Raw genomic sequence first — 16,341 nt, forward strand, 5'->3', positions numbered from 1 at the left:
GTGTCCCTCTTCCATTTTTTTTTTCTTTTCTTTTCTTTTTTAAGATTTTGTTTATTATTCATGAGAGACACACAGAGAGAGGCCGAGAATAGACCGAAGGAGAGGCAGGCTCCTCGCTGGGGGCCCGATGTGGGACTCAATCCGGAACTCCAGGATCACGCCCTGAGCCAAAGGCAGACACTCAGCTGCTGAGCCACCCAGGCGTCCTCTTCCCATTTTCTTTAACTTGTTTATCATGTAAATACTCTCTTTCCTTAACCAGGTAAGTCAGAACGTGTTTGGTGATGTTTTAACAGGCACCCTGATGGACAGTGATTAAAATATAAGTACAGGGCAGCCCGTGGCGGTGGCGTAGCAGTTTGGTGCCACATGCAGCCTGGGGTGTGATCCTGGAGACTTGGGATCAAGTCCCACATTGGGCTCCTGCATGGAGCCGCTTCTCCTCTGCCTGTGTCTCTGCCTCTCTCTCTCTCTGTGTGTCTATGAATAAATAAATAAAATCTTTAAAAAAATAAAAATAAGTACATTTCTATTTCATAAAAAGCCCAACAGTTGACAGTACCTGGGTTCATCTGGAAGCTTAACAATGTCATCCAGGATCCAAGGACTTTCACTCCCTACTCTGTATTCTCAGCAGGCGTCTTCTTTCTTCTTCTTTTTCTTTCTTTTTTTCTTTCTCTTTTCTTCTTTCTTTTTTTCTTCTTTCTTTCTTTCTTTTTTCTTTCTTTCTTCTTTTTTCTTTCTTTCTTTCTTTCTTTCTTTCAAGATTTGTGTTATTATTCATGAGAGACACAGAGAGAGAGAGAGCAGACATAGGCAGAGGGAGAAGCAGGCCCCATGCAGGGAGCCTGACATGGGACTCTGATCCTGGATTCTGGGATCATGCCCTGAGCCAAAGGCAGATGCTCAACTGCTGAGCCACCCAGGCGTCCCTGGTCTCTGTTTTCCCATTTGATACTTCCTGATCAGGAGATGGTTCTTATAGGTGCAAGCATCACAATCACAGTCTCTCCCAGACTGTTAAGAGGAAGGGAGGGGGGGGAAAGCACATCTCTCTTATCAGAAAGAAAAGCCTTTCTTTGTAGTCCCAGGAGATTTCCTCTGGTCCTGGGCAAAACTGGTCAATTGGCCAATTCTGCCCACTGGAAGACGAGGTGTCATGATTTGGGTCAAGAAGATCTTAATTCCTTAATCAGCTAAGGTTCTCATCAGGTGAATCCTGCCCATACGAGGTATTTGAAATATAGAGGGGGCACTTTCAGGTGTCACACAGAGAGATACTATTGGCGTTTAGTGGGTTTGTATTGGGATGCATAATGTTCTAAAATGCACAGAATACTTTACACACACACACACAAATTCATTCTACCCAGAATATCAGTAGCACTCCTGTTAAGAAACATTGGCTCATACTGGCCATAATTCATTCCCTGGGCTGAAGATATATGACTACAACCATCAGGAAACCATCAGCAAGAAGAGGAACATGGCTCCCAGCAGTGTGTGCCATGGTACCCTGGTGGAAGCTGGAAGGAGTACAGTGATGCTTAGTCATGTTGGCACACTGAATCCTTTTCAGAAAGCAGTTATTTGCACTGAATGGTAACAAGGACAGAGATCATGATAGGGAAATTATCTTGGTCTGCCTTTTTTAAATTTTATTTTAATTTATTTTATTTTATAATAAAGGGATTTTCCAGGAACTAGACAAGCCTGTTTCCAAGAACAAGTGATTCTAAGTTCCCCACACCTCTATTATCTCTGCTCCCTGCCCCCACCAAGGATTCAGAATGATTGAAACTTCACTGTATAGCCACTGTTAAGGGATAAAATTTCATTTGTTCTTAGTACAGTGTGACAGGTATTTAATCAATGTTTCATGGGTATATAACAAATACACTGATTCAAAACAGTACAAGAAGGGGCACCTGGGTGGCTTAGTCGGTTAAGCATATGCCTTCGCTCAGGTCATGATCCGGAGTCCTGGGATTGAGCCCTGCATTGGGCTCCTGCTCAGTGGGGAGTCTGCTTCTTCCACCCCCTTACCCTGCCTCGTGCTGTCATGCCTCGTGCTGTCACTCTCTCAAATAAATAAATAAAATCCTAAAAAAAAAAAAAAAAAAAAAAAAAAACAACCTGGCAGCTCCGGTGGTGCAGCGATTTGGCACCACCTGCAGCCTAGGGTGTGATCCTGGAGACCTGGGATCGAGTCCCACGTCGGGTTCCCTGCATGGAGCCTGCTTCTTCCTCTGCCTGTGTCTCTGCCTCTGTGTGTGTCTCTCATGAATAAATAAATAAAATCTTAAAAAAAAAAAAACAACCAAACAAGGAAACAAAGCCTGGAAATTGTTCAGAATTATATTCAAGGAGATTGGTACAGTGAAATAGCATTTTTAAAATTACTGGTAGAAATTATTATATAAAATAATATTTTTTTAAAAAATTGTTTAAAGAGTACCAATGGAGTTCTTTGTGGTCTGCAAAGACTAAACATCATTAGCTTTACAGTTAAAAAATGTAAACTAAACCTGAAAAAATAGATACATTTGGTTAGTATATTGCATTGAGGTTCAAAGAAAAACTTTATAAGAAAGTACTTGTAAAACCCACTAGGTTAAAAAGAGAAAATTGTCTAAAGCTTTGTTTAACAGCCATATATGTAAACTACAAATCTCTATGACTGACACCTAAAGAATGCCTCTAAAGCTAATTACTAATGTGTAACAGGAGATAACCTGGTAAGGAAGAGTCGAAAGAGCAAGGCAGACAGAAAGAATGGACCAAGCAAAAGTTGACTCATGGAAAAACTTGACATGCTCAGGGTCATGGTCATGCCATCTCTGAGCTCAGAAGAACTCTGTGAATCACTGCTAACTTCTTTAAATGCCAATTCTGCCCATCTCCAGGTTCCCTGGACTTCTTATATGCCAACGACAAAGGCTAGACTTACTGTGAATGCCTTTTTTTTCTCTTCCTCTCTTTTTCCTATTCACATTTTATTAGATGATGCCTAAGTCAAAGTAGTAGCATTATTGGTTATAGGCTAACTACTAGGTTGACGGGAAAGAAGTGGCCAATTTACTTCACTCAACAGCATGTGTATTTAAAACAGCCAAACATGGGAAGCCTGGGTGGCTCAGTGGATAAGTGCTTGCCTTTGGCCCAGGTGTGTGATCCTGGAGTCCTGAGATTGAGTCCCACATCAGGCTCCTTGCATGGAGCCTGCCTCTCTCTCTACCTATGTCTCTGTGTCTCTCATGAATAAATATTTAAAAAAAATAAATAAAAAGTCAAATGTAAGTAACTTTCAGCACACTTTGGTAACTCTTTTGAAATTGCAGCTTAAAGTTGGGTGGATATTGATATTGAGGACTGTGCTAGACCTAACTCAGGTGCTCAATAAATATTTATTGCTTACAGTTTCATTAAATTTTGGGGAGAATATTTTGCTAGTGCCATAACTTTTTTTTTTTTTTACTATTTTCTGTAAATTGGAGTGTTCCCACTATTACAGATTCTAAATTTGTTCATATTGTTCAGATGGTGACCACCAGATGACTCCCACTATACAAATATATTCTCTTCACAATTAGATAATAACCTGAGAAATGTTATTTTGGTTTCAAATGTATGCTCCCATTTCCCAACAATCTGTCATCTAAAGGTTTTTTTAAAGTCCATAAATGATCCTTGACTTATTTAAGATTTGCATACTAGTTATTTGCTAATTACATTATTTATTCTACATTTATTTGCTAGCATTCTATTGTAAAGAAGAGGTTTTCCTTATTAAACCAGGATAGTGAACCACAATTCTCTTTTTCAATAACAAACAAAAGGGAGGGCAAATACTATGTTACCGTGAATAGCTCATTATCAGAGTGATTTGATCGTAACAGTCATTTCCAATGATGGAAAATTGTTTCTCCACCCTGTCTTTCATCAAGTTTAACTGTAGGGTCATAGATTTTCATCTATTCAGTATTTACAATTAATTGTTGCCATTTCCTTTTTATGTTAAAATTGCGCTGAATGTGGCCTGTGGCAGATGCTTCAAGTTGGTTCCTGTGTCCTTTAAATCTTACTTTTTGAAGACTGGATATACAAATGGATATGACCAGACTATAGATTAAAATAGAATTTTGGGGGCGCCTGGGTGGCTCAGTCAGTTAAGCGTGGGGCTTTGGATCAGTTCATGATCCCAGGGTCCTGGGATGGAGCCCCATGTTGGGGCTCCCTGCTCAGCAGGAAGCTTGCTTCTGCTCACTCATGCTTTCTCTCTCTCAAATAAATAAACTCTTTAAAAATATGTAATCTGACCCACAACCTGCCAGCAACTCCTGCCCCTTATGTACACTAATGAGTGAGGAAGCCAGCTAGCTTCCTGTAATACTAACTTGGAGAGGAAGTCAGATTGCCATTGCAAGTAAGAATTCAGGCAGATAAACAAGAACTTAGTTCTAAGTTCTAAAGAACTTTGTCTCTTTCTCCTTAGCCCCAAATGGCCAGGACTTGATTAAAAGTTCACAGTTTTCTCTAATTTTCATCCCCACTTCCACCACAGATTTAATCAGAGAAAGTCCAAATCTGCACTCCTGGTCAAATCACATAGGATGCCCTGCTCCTAGTCACCTTCAGCTTTTCCATGCCTATTGCTTCCAACAGGGCCCACCTGAAGCCATTCCTTTTTTCCTCTGTGAAGCTTTCCCAACTCCCATGCCTACCTTTGAGTCTCTGCCAAAATGCAAGTGATGGTGGCTGACTCTCGTATCATGGCAGGCTCCGAATAAATAGCCTTTGCTTTTCTCTTTTGGCTGGTCTTCATTTATTTCCACACTATTGAAGTATAATTTACATACACATGGGAGTTAATTCATATTAAGTACATGAAATTAATATATATAACTTATATGAGGTAAAGTTGACATAAGTGGACCCATTTTAGTGGTGTATGATGACTGTTGATATATATATATATATACATATACATATATACACACATAATAGGTGGGTAGCACCATCTTAATCATGATGTAGAATATTTTCATAACCCCCCAAAGTTCCTTATTTTCCTTTCCAGTCGTGTCATGCTCCCCTCTCCCCACCAGCCAATGATTGATTTGACTTCTATTCCTATAGATCAGTTTTGCCTGTTTTCCTAAGTCCTGTTGACATATCTTATTAGCTTAAGCACTTTCTCTGCATTTAGGCACAAAATGTCTGACTCATCCTGTACTTTCTCTGCCCCAGACTGGAATCAGCCAATTTTCCAAAGAGCTTTGGATCTATTTATTATGGAATGGAATTTAGAAACCAGATCTGGATGGCAAGTATGCTCATTGTTCCTGAAGGTGACCAACCACCTGGGTTGCCTCTGACAGTTCCAGGTTTAACACTGAAATTGCAGCATCCTGGGAAACCCTCTGGGACAGTTTGTCACCCCAGTGCTATTTCAGTGGACAGGACTAGGAAATTTATTTTTAAAATCATTTGCTCAAATTGATACTTATAATTTAAATGTATTACAGGCTTTTTCTGAACTCCCTTGGTCTTTATATTTGTTTTTTTTTTAATTTTTATTTATTTATTCATGATAGTCACAGAGAGAGAGAGAGAGAGGGCAGAGACACAGGCAGAGGGAGAAGCAGGCTCCATGCACCGGGGGCCCGATGTGGGATTCGATCCCGGGTCTCCAGGATCGCGCCCTGGGCCAAAGGCAGGCGCCAAACCGCTGCGCCACCCAGGGATCCGGTCTTTATATTTGAACCTCATTTTCTCCTCCCCTTAAAAGTTAGAATTATTAGTTGTTATCCTTATATATCTACATATATTACTATATAGTTTAAAAACCACAGCAATAGTATTGCCATTAATTGTAAACATTGAGAAAAACCTAAGATTCCTTTGCAGTCCTTTTTCATCTTTAGAATATATCTCACCATAGATGTCACCTGAGTACTATGTTCAAAAGCCCTGGAGGAATAATTCTTTTCTATGGGTAACAATATTAGTTACCAATTTGACTCACAGTTAAGTTTGTTTGTTTCAATATGCTTCCAACATTGGATTTATTTTGTTTCCTTTATTTACTTTTTGGCTATGTAAAAGTCTAGAAGTTCAAATTAGATGTCTTGCTTCTACTTCTTTCCCCGCATGCTTTCCACAATCCTCTGTAGGTAACCGTTTGTTTCTGGGATATCCTTCCAATTTTCCATATAACCTGGGACTCATTCCAAAGCAACCCAATTCTTTTCTTATGGCTGCTTTGTATTCCATTGTACCGTTTTATCATGTCCAACTAGCTCCCTATTAATGGATACTCGGGTTATTTCCAAACTTTTGTTATGAAAATGACACTGCAACAAATAACCTTGCCTACATGTTTCTATTTGTGGTAGTGTATTTTCAGAATAAGGTTAGGGTCAGAAGTAGAATTGCAAGATACAAGAATAGATGCAAATGTAATTTTGGTACTCCATAGGGCTTGAACCATTTTTCCCCACTGACACCAAGAAATTTATGAGCACTGCTTCTCCAGGGCCTTGTAATTTTAATGTGACTTCCATTATAAGTGAGGACAAACCGCCTTTTATGTTTAAGGACTACTGCTATTCTTTTCTGTGAATTGTCTGCTCACGTTCTTTCCCAAAAATTCTCTTCGGATCTTGGTCTTCTTCTTTTTTTTTTTTTTTTCCGTTTTTAAGATTCCCTGTGATGTAAGTTGCAAATATTTTCTCCATTATCACTTGCTGGGAACATACCAGATGTTTATCTGGAGTCCACTTTAATCTTATCCGTATAAATCACCTCATTTCAGGACAGCTCCTCCAGGGGTAAGCACTCTTAGCCAAGCCGGATAAGGGAAGATCAGAAGAATTACCTGAACCCTCGTAGGAAGTGTAAGAGACTGTTTCACGTTTAGCAGGTAACACCATCGTTCTTATGCAATGGCCCGGGTGACACAAGGTCTTGCATGAGTATATCCAAATTATAAATCGTGTTTTATAGGGTTCATTAAAAACTCCAGGGCTCGCCTTCCCCGCGCTTCTGGGTTTGCGGGGTGCTAGCAGCTGACCCGGGACCCGGGCACAACCCCCACCCGCTAGACAATAGCCCCGCCGTCTAGCCGCGAGATGTCAAGGCGCGGACGCCCCGAGCGCCCGGCGGGGCGCCGCGCTCCACGGGAAGGCCGGTTTCCAAGTCCTCCAACGGCAAGGCTAAGCCAAGCCTCCGCGTCCTCCCACCCACGGCCTAGCTCCTGGGGTTGCACCTGGCCCCAGCGCGCGGAAGCATCACCGGCGGGCGCTGCACCACACCGCGGCCAATCGCGCGCCGCCCGGCCCGGATTCCTCCGCCGGAGGCCGCGCCGCAGCCGCAGGTGGCCCGGCGAGCGCGTCCGCCCCGCGCCGCCAATCGCGACCCCGCCGCCCTTCCCGTGATGCCCCGCGGCTGACCTCCGACCTCGCCGCCCACCCCTCCCCGCGGCCCGCTCCCCCCCCCCGCCGGCGCCCCCGCCCCCGCCGCCCCCGCCGCCGCCGCCGAGTTCGCAGCGCTCCGAGGCCGCGCCGCGTGCCAGCAAGCGCAGCTCCTCGCTCCTCGCTTAGCGCTTGGGGGCTCGGGCGGACGCCGCGCCCTGGCCTTTCCTCCCTGCGGGCGGGGCCCAGCGACGGGCCGCGGCCGCGCCCGCGAGGCGACTCGGTGAGTGGGCCGCCGCGAACATGGCGGGGGCGGGACCGGGGCGGGCGGAGGCTGCGGCGGGGCGGGGCGGGGCGCGGCGGCGGGAGGAGCGGGAAGGGGGTGGGGCCTCGGGGCCTCGCGTTCCCTCAGCGCCATTTTGTGGCAGCGAGACCCGCAAATAAAGGGGAGCGCCGGGGCTGCGGCGAGAGGAGGAGCGCGGGGCCGGGGCGGTGCGGTGTGGCGGCCTGGGCGGCGAGCGGGGGCGGAGCCTCGGCCTATGTGACTGGCGGCGCCGGCGCGGCCTCCGTCCGGAGAGGTAGGTGCGGGCCGCCGGCGGGAGCGGCCGCGAGGACCTCCGGGTCCCGAGGGCTGAGGCGCGGCCGCCCGGGAAGGGGCGGGCAGAGCGCGCGGGGCGAGCCGGGGCGAGCCGGGGCTCCCGGGCCCGCCGGCCTCCCGTTAGCGGCGCCTGCTTCCCGCCGCGGGGACACTTCCGCCTCCCCGAGGCCATTTTGCCTCCGCTCTGCGTCCCGGGGGCGACCGTGGAGGCCGCCCCCTCGGTGCGCGGCGCGTCCCCCCTCGGTGTCGCCCCCTCCCGCCGCTCTCCGCCGGAGCCCGGGGGTCGGCGGCACCGACGGGCTCGAGGACCACCCTGCACGTCGCGCAGTAGCCTGTGACTGCAGCTGCGTCCTCCCGGAGACTTCCATTTTTAAATGATTGCATGCATTCTGAACAGAGAAAGCAGTCTGTCAATTCAGTAGAAGGGAGGCTTGGGGGAAATTTCTTAAGTCTCGTCTCGAGTCTCTCTCAGGCTGTTATTACCTGTTTTTGTGTTTTGTTTTGTTTTTTTTTTTTTCCTCCGAAACACCACATTGCATCGGTCAGAGGATCCATGGGAAAAAATGTCCCAAATTCTTGTTTTGATCTCAAAAGACTGTGTTAAAAATCCTCAATAATGGTGTTTCTAAAGTAAAAAGACGGTTCTTTGGCCCTGAGTGGCAGCGGGTTTCCGTGAGTGTATTTACAGCCGTGAGCTGTGTCCGCCTGGTTGTGGGTCTCCTAGAATTTAGTTAATTCCATCACTGAGGAGGAGAAGTACAAGTCACAGATTTATCAAGAGTTCTCGTTTTTTAATTCTTCAGTTCTGACCATTGAGTTTCCTACGATAGGTGCATGTATTGTCGACATTCAAACATCCGGTAAGAAAAAAAAAAAAAAAAAAAAACAACGATGTGGGGAAAATTTTCAAGGTACCTACATTTTTCTTAACTCCTGTCGTTCAGTAGCATCGAATGAGGCAAGCCGGGGAGGGAAATTGCGGTCCGCCAGGTGGCATGTGATGAGGATGAAGTTAAAAATTTTAAGGGCGGGGGGTGTGGGTGTATTTTGGGAGTTACAAAATGTAAGATGTTAGATCTTAACCTTACTCTAAACAAATGGCTATAGCCAAGTGGTCAGTATTTTCATCTCTCAGGGGTAGAACTGAAGCATAAATTTCTAAGACCCGTAGGAGGAAGGTAATAATTAGAAGTGTGTCCCAGGCACTGCTGTTTGACTTCAGCTCATCAGAACTTAACGTCTGGATTTCCTGATTCAATTTTGAGGATGCCTGCTCAAAATATTAGAAAGGTTAGAAATGAGTTACTGTATATGACATAGAAAATCTGTAGTAGCTGTACGATGTAGATAGAGACAAGAGCTGTAATAATTGTATTTGTGCAGGACGTTAAAGCTTTCAAAAGTCCCTTCTATGCTTGTATGTATGTAGTATAGAATTCCTGTACTTGGCAGTCTTTTCATATAATTTATGTTACCTTGCTTTAAAAAAAATTTTTTTTTTAAGAATACAAAATTTTACTCTTAAAATTTTTATGTTGATGGGTCTTTTACCAAAACAAGATCTAGGTACTGTTTGGTTTTATGCTCGTTCGTATTTTTTTTTATCTTCTATTTGTTTACCTCTAAACGTTTTCTGATATTCAGCTTCTCGGAAAAACTTTTCAGTATTCCCATAACCGTATATCCCATTGGATTATTAAGCTGGTCCATCAGGTTAGAAGTGGGTCTAAATAAATATTCTCCACTCTTGAAAATGTAGTTGGTGAAATTTATTTTTTAGTGCACATTAAAATATTTTGATGTTGATATTTTCTTTTTTTTTTTTTTATTTATTTATGATAGTCACAGAGAGAGAGAGAGAGGCGCAGAGACACAGGCAGAGGGAGAAGCAGGCTCCATGCACCGGGAGCCCGATGTGGGATTCGATCCTGGGTCTCCAGGATCGTGCCCTGGGCCAAAGGCAGGCGCCAAACCGCTGCGCCACCCAGGGATCCCTGATGTTGATATTTCTATGAAAAATCTTTTTGTGTAACATTTTTGTGGCACTTGAGCATTGAGATTTGCAACACTGTGAGGCAGGTAAAATTGGTTTCTCTCTCTTTCTCTCTCACTGATTTGGAGACTGCAGTTCAGAGTTAAGTGACTTGCTCAAGATCCGTGACTGATCAGAGTTAGGAAGAAGTGGTCATCCAGCTCCTAACTATGGTACCCTTTTTACTAGAGCCAGGGTTGTATGCTGTCAGGTTATTAGTTTCTTGAGTTCAGTTATGATTAGTTTCTCAAACTAATGTTTCTCAAATTGTACATGGTTTCTCAAATTGTGTTGGCTGGTGTTCGCCTAAGAGAGAACTGCATTGCATAATTTAGGATCGTAATGCTAAAAGCCAGTGAAGTACTGGGATCTGGGATGCTAGGCACCTAGCCAACCAAAACTGAACTCTCCATCATAAAGTGTTTCTCAGTGTAAAGGCATCAAGAGTATGTGGTGGTTCTTGAGGTCTGGATTTTAAGAAATTATCCCTGGATTAATCCATGTGAATAACCGAAACGTTTACATAATTTTAAGATTGGTTGTAACCAATCTTAAACATTCTAAAAGGCAGCCAAATTGACCAAGTTTGTTTTTCTCTTTTGCTTTTCTGTGTTGTTTCGTGAAGCTTATTCATTGTTGAGGATGGGAGAGTGGAAGAATAATCCATCTTCATCAGTTACCAACTTTTGAGAGGTGCCGCATTTGGAATCCTAACCCCCAGTTTATTGATTAATACCTGTTTTGACCAGAGTTAATCACCTAGTGACTCATAATCATGTTCATCATCTGGAAAATGGAGGCTAATTTCAACTTTGAAAAGTTGTGATTATTAGGTGTGTGACTCACATCCATGAGTATATATTCATCTATCTACCCCCCCCCCCGCCAAGATTCAAGATTCAGCTCCAGATATTTTAGTTATTCCATTTTTCTGATACAAAAATAGATGGTTCCAAGAACCTGGGATATTATACCTTTATTAATCTAGAATTGTCTTAGATGACTATTATGCTTGCCAGTTGTAATTTAAAAATTTTCTTGGGGAATAATAATTTTCTTAGTATATTCATGCAATGTGAAAGTTAAGTTTGAGAACCAAGTTCTATTTTGGCTAAATAGTTGAATGTTGATACTTTTAAATTTAAACTTGTTCTAGGGCAGTGCCCGTAACGCAGCGCCGCCTGCAGCCCGGGGTGTGATCCTGGAGACCCCAGATCAAGTCACACATCAGGCTCCCTGCATGGAGCCTGCTTCTCCCTCTGCCTGTGTCTCTGCCTCTCTCTCTGAATAAATAAATAAATATTAAAAAAAAAAAAAAGACTTGTTCTAATTTGCCTTTTGCCAGGCTGCTTAACTCTTGTGGCCTATTATGGACTCTGAAGGAAAGATTGACATTTTTTTTTTTTTTAAGATTGACATTTAAAAAAAATTTATCATGAGAGACACAGGGAGAGAGGCAGAGACATAGGCAGAGGGAGAAGCAGGCTTCATGCAGGAAGCCCAATGTGGGACTGGATCCCAGGACTCCAGGATCATGCCCTGAACCAAAGGCAGATGGTCAAACCCTGAGCCTCCCAGGCGTCCAAGATTGACTTTTCAATAGCTAAAATTAGGAATTTTTTTTCAAAATGCTTATGCTTTGAATTCCCAAATCATATATCCTGTAACATTGGAATGATACATGACTCTGAGAGTCAACACGAAACACAGGCCTTTATACAAAAACTGCATTTGTCTTTGACATATGTCACAAATTAATAAACTTATATTTTTGAAGAAAATATACACATTCTTTAAGCGATGTGTAATTAAAATTTGTCCACCATCAGACTTTTTAGAAAAAGAACATAAACCAGTGTTTAAAAATTTAAAAACTTCCCGTTTAGAGTTTTTAAAAATTGGAGATCACCAAGAATTCTGCAATGGACTTAGAAATAGAAACAAAGACAGGAGCATGTTTTCATTGTTCTCAACCTCTGAATTATCCCTTCAGTTTCTTGGAGAAGTAGTGATTGAGTTTTGTTTTGTTTTTTTTTGAAGGGGAGAAGGAAACATAATTGCTTATTTTGTGCTAGTCACCATGCTAAAGATTAATGTTTATCTTTAGAAGTAGGTTAATAATTTGGAACCTTGGTGGTTGGTGATCATCCTTTTTGGGATGAGGAAACAGGCTCAAATTCTGCAGCATTTTTTTTGTTTTCAAAGTTTGCCACCCTCTTACGGAAAAGTAGGGTTATTAGAACTTCTTAATGTTTCTCCTAGTCCTTTAAGTGCCCTTTAAAAACAGTGTAGCTTATTTGTTGCTAATTAAGCTTGGCAATTAATTTTACTTTAATGGAATAATATGAATATGTATTAAGAATGAACAAATAAACCTGGGGAAAGTGTCATGTTGCAGAGGCATTTAAAGCTGGAATTTATATTGAGTAACATCCATAATGCTTACGTTTTATAACTAAAATTCTGAGTAGCTGTAGTGCCCATTAGTTAACAGGTAGACTGCCTATCCACAGTGATAAATTTAACTGTTTTTAAACTGTCACTAAGCAGGCTTATCACGATATCTGTTACATTAGGTTTCACGTTTATTCTCAGAATTTTACAGTGGGTCATTTTGGTTATTTTGGGGAAAAATTAGATTGGCTTATTTAGCTATTATAATTTCAGTATTAATTGAAGCGAATTCATTTGTTCATACTTCCATTCAGCATACGTTTGAGTGCCTACTGTGGCATCGGCAGTGAATGAAAAGTTCTCATGGAGCCTATTCTATAATTGAGAGAAACAGATAAGTATGTACAATATCAGATCATGATAAGAACAGTGCAGAAGGGCAGCCCAGGTGGCTCAGTGGTTTAACGCTACCTTCGGCCCAGGGCATGATCCTGGAGTCCTGGGATCGAGTCCACGTGGGGCTCCCTCCATGGAGCCTGCTTCTCCCTCTGCCTGTGTCTCTGCCTCTCTTTCTCTGTATCTCTCATGAATAAATAAAGGAAAAAAGAAAAACGATGCAGAAAATAAAGCTTGATGTGAGATCACAGCAGGGATTGGCATGCACTATTTTGAGTGAGATGGGGAGCCTTTAGAAGGATTTAATCAGATTAGTGGCATGTATAGGTATACCTATACTAGTTAAATATGGCTAAAATCAATGTTTGCCTATTATGTCTTGCTCAGAGAAAGGGAAATTCCAAGGAAATGCCAGGCTTGATTTCTGGGTTCCAATAGGTTGCAGTCAAGTAGAGTGAATATACTTTAAACATACTAAAATAGAAGTAGACCTCTGTGGGGATAAACATGGTGAAGTTTTGTTTTCCAAATGATTGGAATCACTGGTATCGTGTTAGAGTCACCAAGCAGCTGTCTGTTAACTTCCAACAGAGTATAAACTGGGCAACAAGAGGTCTAAAGTAAACAGGGACCAATTTAAAGGGAAAAAAAAAATAGAAAAATATACAGACCTTAAATCATAAAGATATGGTTATATCTTCATAGATACTGGTCAAAGATTTGATCAACTTCAGTAATTCAGAAAAAAATGACATTACTCAGGTTTTTGCTTGCTGCATCCAATGATAAGATTATTAAAGAGGGAAGAATTAAGCCAGTAATATATGATCGATTTATGATTTTTTTTTACCTAAAATGTGCTGAATTCTGTAACACATTGTATCTGGTCTGAAAATGAGGTTTTAATGGCAGTCCATGATTTAGTATATCTGATTTATAGAGTGGGAATTCTATGCAACAAAAAAATGGCATTGGAAGATTATGTCCTTCTGAGGAATTTCAAATAATATGAAGTCAAGTGGCTTTTAAAAGTTCAGTTTTACACTATAAATTCTTTGGCTAATTTTTTGAAAATTGAGATATAATTGACACGTAACAGTTTCAGGTACACATTATCGGATATTTGTGTATATTATGAAATGCTCACCACAAGTAAGCCTAGTTACCATCTGTTACCACATAATTAGAAAAATATTTTTCCTTTTTTCCTTGTGAAGACCTTCAAGATTTATTCTCTTAGCAACTTTCAAACATGCAATACAGTATAATTAGTTACCTTGCTGCACATCTCCATGACTTCTTTCTGTTTGGTTAAGTGTTTAATAGCTTGGGGTGTAAGAAGTATGGGTAAATAAATAAATATAAAGGAAGTGTAAAATATAAGGGGAAAATTCATGACAGTGCTGTTGAAAATAAAACCTAGGAAAAATTTAAATTAGCTTGTCACCTTATTTGAATATTAGGAAGTAACAGAAGTGTTTCAAAAAGCATAAGAAGGGGATCCCTGGGTGGCTCAGCGGTTTTGGCGCCTGCCTTTGGCCCAGGGCGCGATCCTGGAGTCCCGGGATCGAGTCCCCCGTCAGGCTCCTGGCATGGAGCCTGCTTCTCCTTCCTCCTGTTGTCTCCGCCTCTCTCTCTCTGTCTCTCATAAATAAATAAAAATAAATCTTAAAAAAATAAGAAAGTTAATGAGAGTTCTATTGTAATCTATGGCTTGCAATAGAGTGAAATAAATTTTGTAAAAATGTATAAAACAAAAATTTATTAAAGCCAATTTGAGATACATATCCTGGGGCATGAAATTATACCTTAATAAAAAATTCCTATTTAAATATATATCCCGTATTAAGCATTGTACAATAGCGAATTATCACGATGATAGAATCTATCTACTGGGTTGCCTGGGTGGTTCAGTTGGTTAAGCATCTATCTTCAGCTCAGGTCATGATCTCATCCTGGGATTGGGTCCTGCATTGAGCCCATACAGGGCTCATTGCTCAGTAGGGAGTCTGCTTCTCCCTCACTGCCACTCCCCCTGCTTGTGCTTTCTCTATCAAATGATTACAATAAAATCTTTTAAAAAAAAGATTCTGTCTACCTTATTGTAACAATGCTGTAAAAGGAAAGGCTTAGCAACTGGTACTACACTTCATACGCTTTCAGCGAGATGCCTGGGATACTGCCTGAGGTCAGTGTCTGACTTTAGCACAACGATGTCACTTCTGTAAGATCTCTCTCATGGGGGAGCTGTAAGAATGCATAGAAAAGTTGTATTTCTATCAATCCTTTATGGGAAGATCAATAGGAACGATATACTTTTTTACAAAGGATTTTTTTTTTTTTTTTGGTAACTTAAAAGCAGTAGTAGTAATATAAGAAGTTAACAAAGGAGAAGGTGGATACAGAGTACATGGGAACACGGTAATATTTTTGTAACGTTTCTGTAATCTAAAATTATTGCTAGGTAATCTAATGGTTTAGTCAAAACTGAGTTCCCAAATAAATTTGGAAAAGTCAGTATTTCTTGTTGCTACCTTAACTGGAAGAACATCAATTGAATCTGTTCTCTGCCCCTTTTTTCTAGGATTCAAGATGACCAACGAGGAACCTCTTCCCAAAAAGGTATGTTTTTTTCCCACAGGTTTTTTAAGTCCTTTGAGGGGGCAGCAATTAATAGAGTTGAAAGGACATCTTTATTTGCTTATTTTTCACTCTGCCTTATGACACTACTAGCATTGTGGGTGTATAATGTACCAGACATTGTATCTTGTACGCAATGTATTTTTAGAATATTTTCAGTTTTTTTGGAAAACTTGCATTATAATTATCTCTGTGGTCTACTCTTAATCTTTACTATACAAATACTTCCACCTACATAACAAAATTTTTTCACAAGTTCACAAGTTACTACTTTTTTTTTTTTTTGGTACTTTTTAAATGCCTTTGTAAGGTAAAACCACTTTATTTTTCAACAAAAGGTTACAGGTAGTACTTAGATTCTTTCTACCTTTTCTTCTGAAGTTGTTTTCTAGTCTCATTTTCCCCCTCTTCTCTTTCCCTAACTTAATTCAGTTTAGTTACTATTGTACACACAGTTACAAAATAACATGGTTTCTAAAAGTAATTCATAATTCTTTTTTTTTTTAAGATTATTTATTTATTCATGAGAGATACAGAGGCAGAGAGAGAAGCAGGCTTCATGCTGGGAGCCTGATGTGGGACTTGATCCTGGGACTCCAGGATCACACCCTGGGCTGAAGGCAGATGCTTAACCACTGAGCCACCCAGGCATCCCACAATTTATAATTCAAAAGGGAAAGCAGGGTATGAGCTTATTAACCAGTGAATATTTAAATCAACAATTTAGATGATAAAGGATTATGGAAATTTGTCTTAAGTTTTGAAGTCAAATTGTTCATGAAATACGGAATTGTACTGTGTTTTAATCATCAAAATTAACTGTGTGCTTTTTGTTAGACTTCTAATACATATATATTTTTTGGTAC

The 16,341-nt window shown here is 41.4% G+C and overlaps 1 protein-coding gene across 6 annotated transcripts in view; it reads left to right on the forward strand.

The window, feature by feature from the left end:
• Positions 1-7,675: 7,675 nt before the first annotated feature.
• Positions 7,676-16,341, forward strand: part of WTAP (WT1 associated protein) — a 28,116-nt gene continuing 19,450 nt past the window's right edge. For 2 of the 6 annotated variants that reach the window (XM_038526483.1, XM_038526488.1), the window contains exons 1-2: positions 7,944-7,993; positions 15,420-15,457. In XM_038526483.1, the coding sequence (XP_038382411.1) occupies positions 15,428-15,457 (30 nt within the window). In that variant the 5' untranslated portion in view covers positions 7,944-7,993; positions 15,420-15,427. Of the gene's footprint in view, positions 7,699-7,943; positions 7,994-8,561; positions 8,874-9,102; positions 9,304-10,686; positions 10,879-15,419; positions 15,458-16,341 lie in introns of those variants that run through there. The other 4 variants (XM_038526487.1, XM_038526486.1, XM_038526484.1 and 1 more) reach the window with 4 other exon arrangements.

Source organism: Canis lupus, chromosome 1, assembly GCF_011100685.1.
Source record: "Canis lupus familiaris isolate Mischka breed German Shepherd chromosome 1, alternate assembly UU_Cfam_GSD_1.0, whole genome shotgun sequence".
NCBI classification, from domain to species: domain Eukaryota; kingdom Metazoa; phylum Chordata; class Mammalia; order Carnivora; family Canidae; genus Canis; species Canis lupus.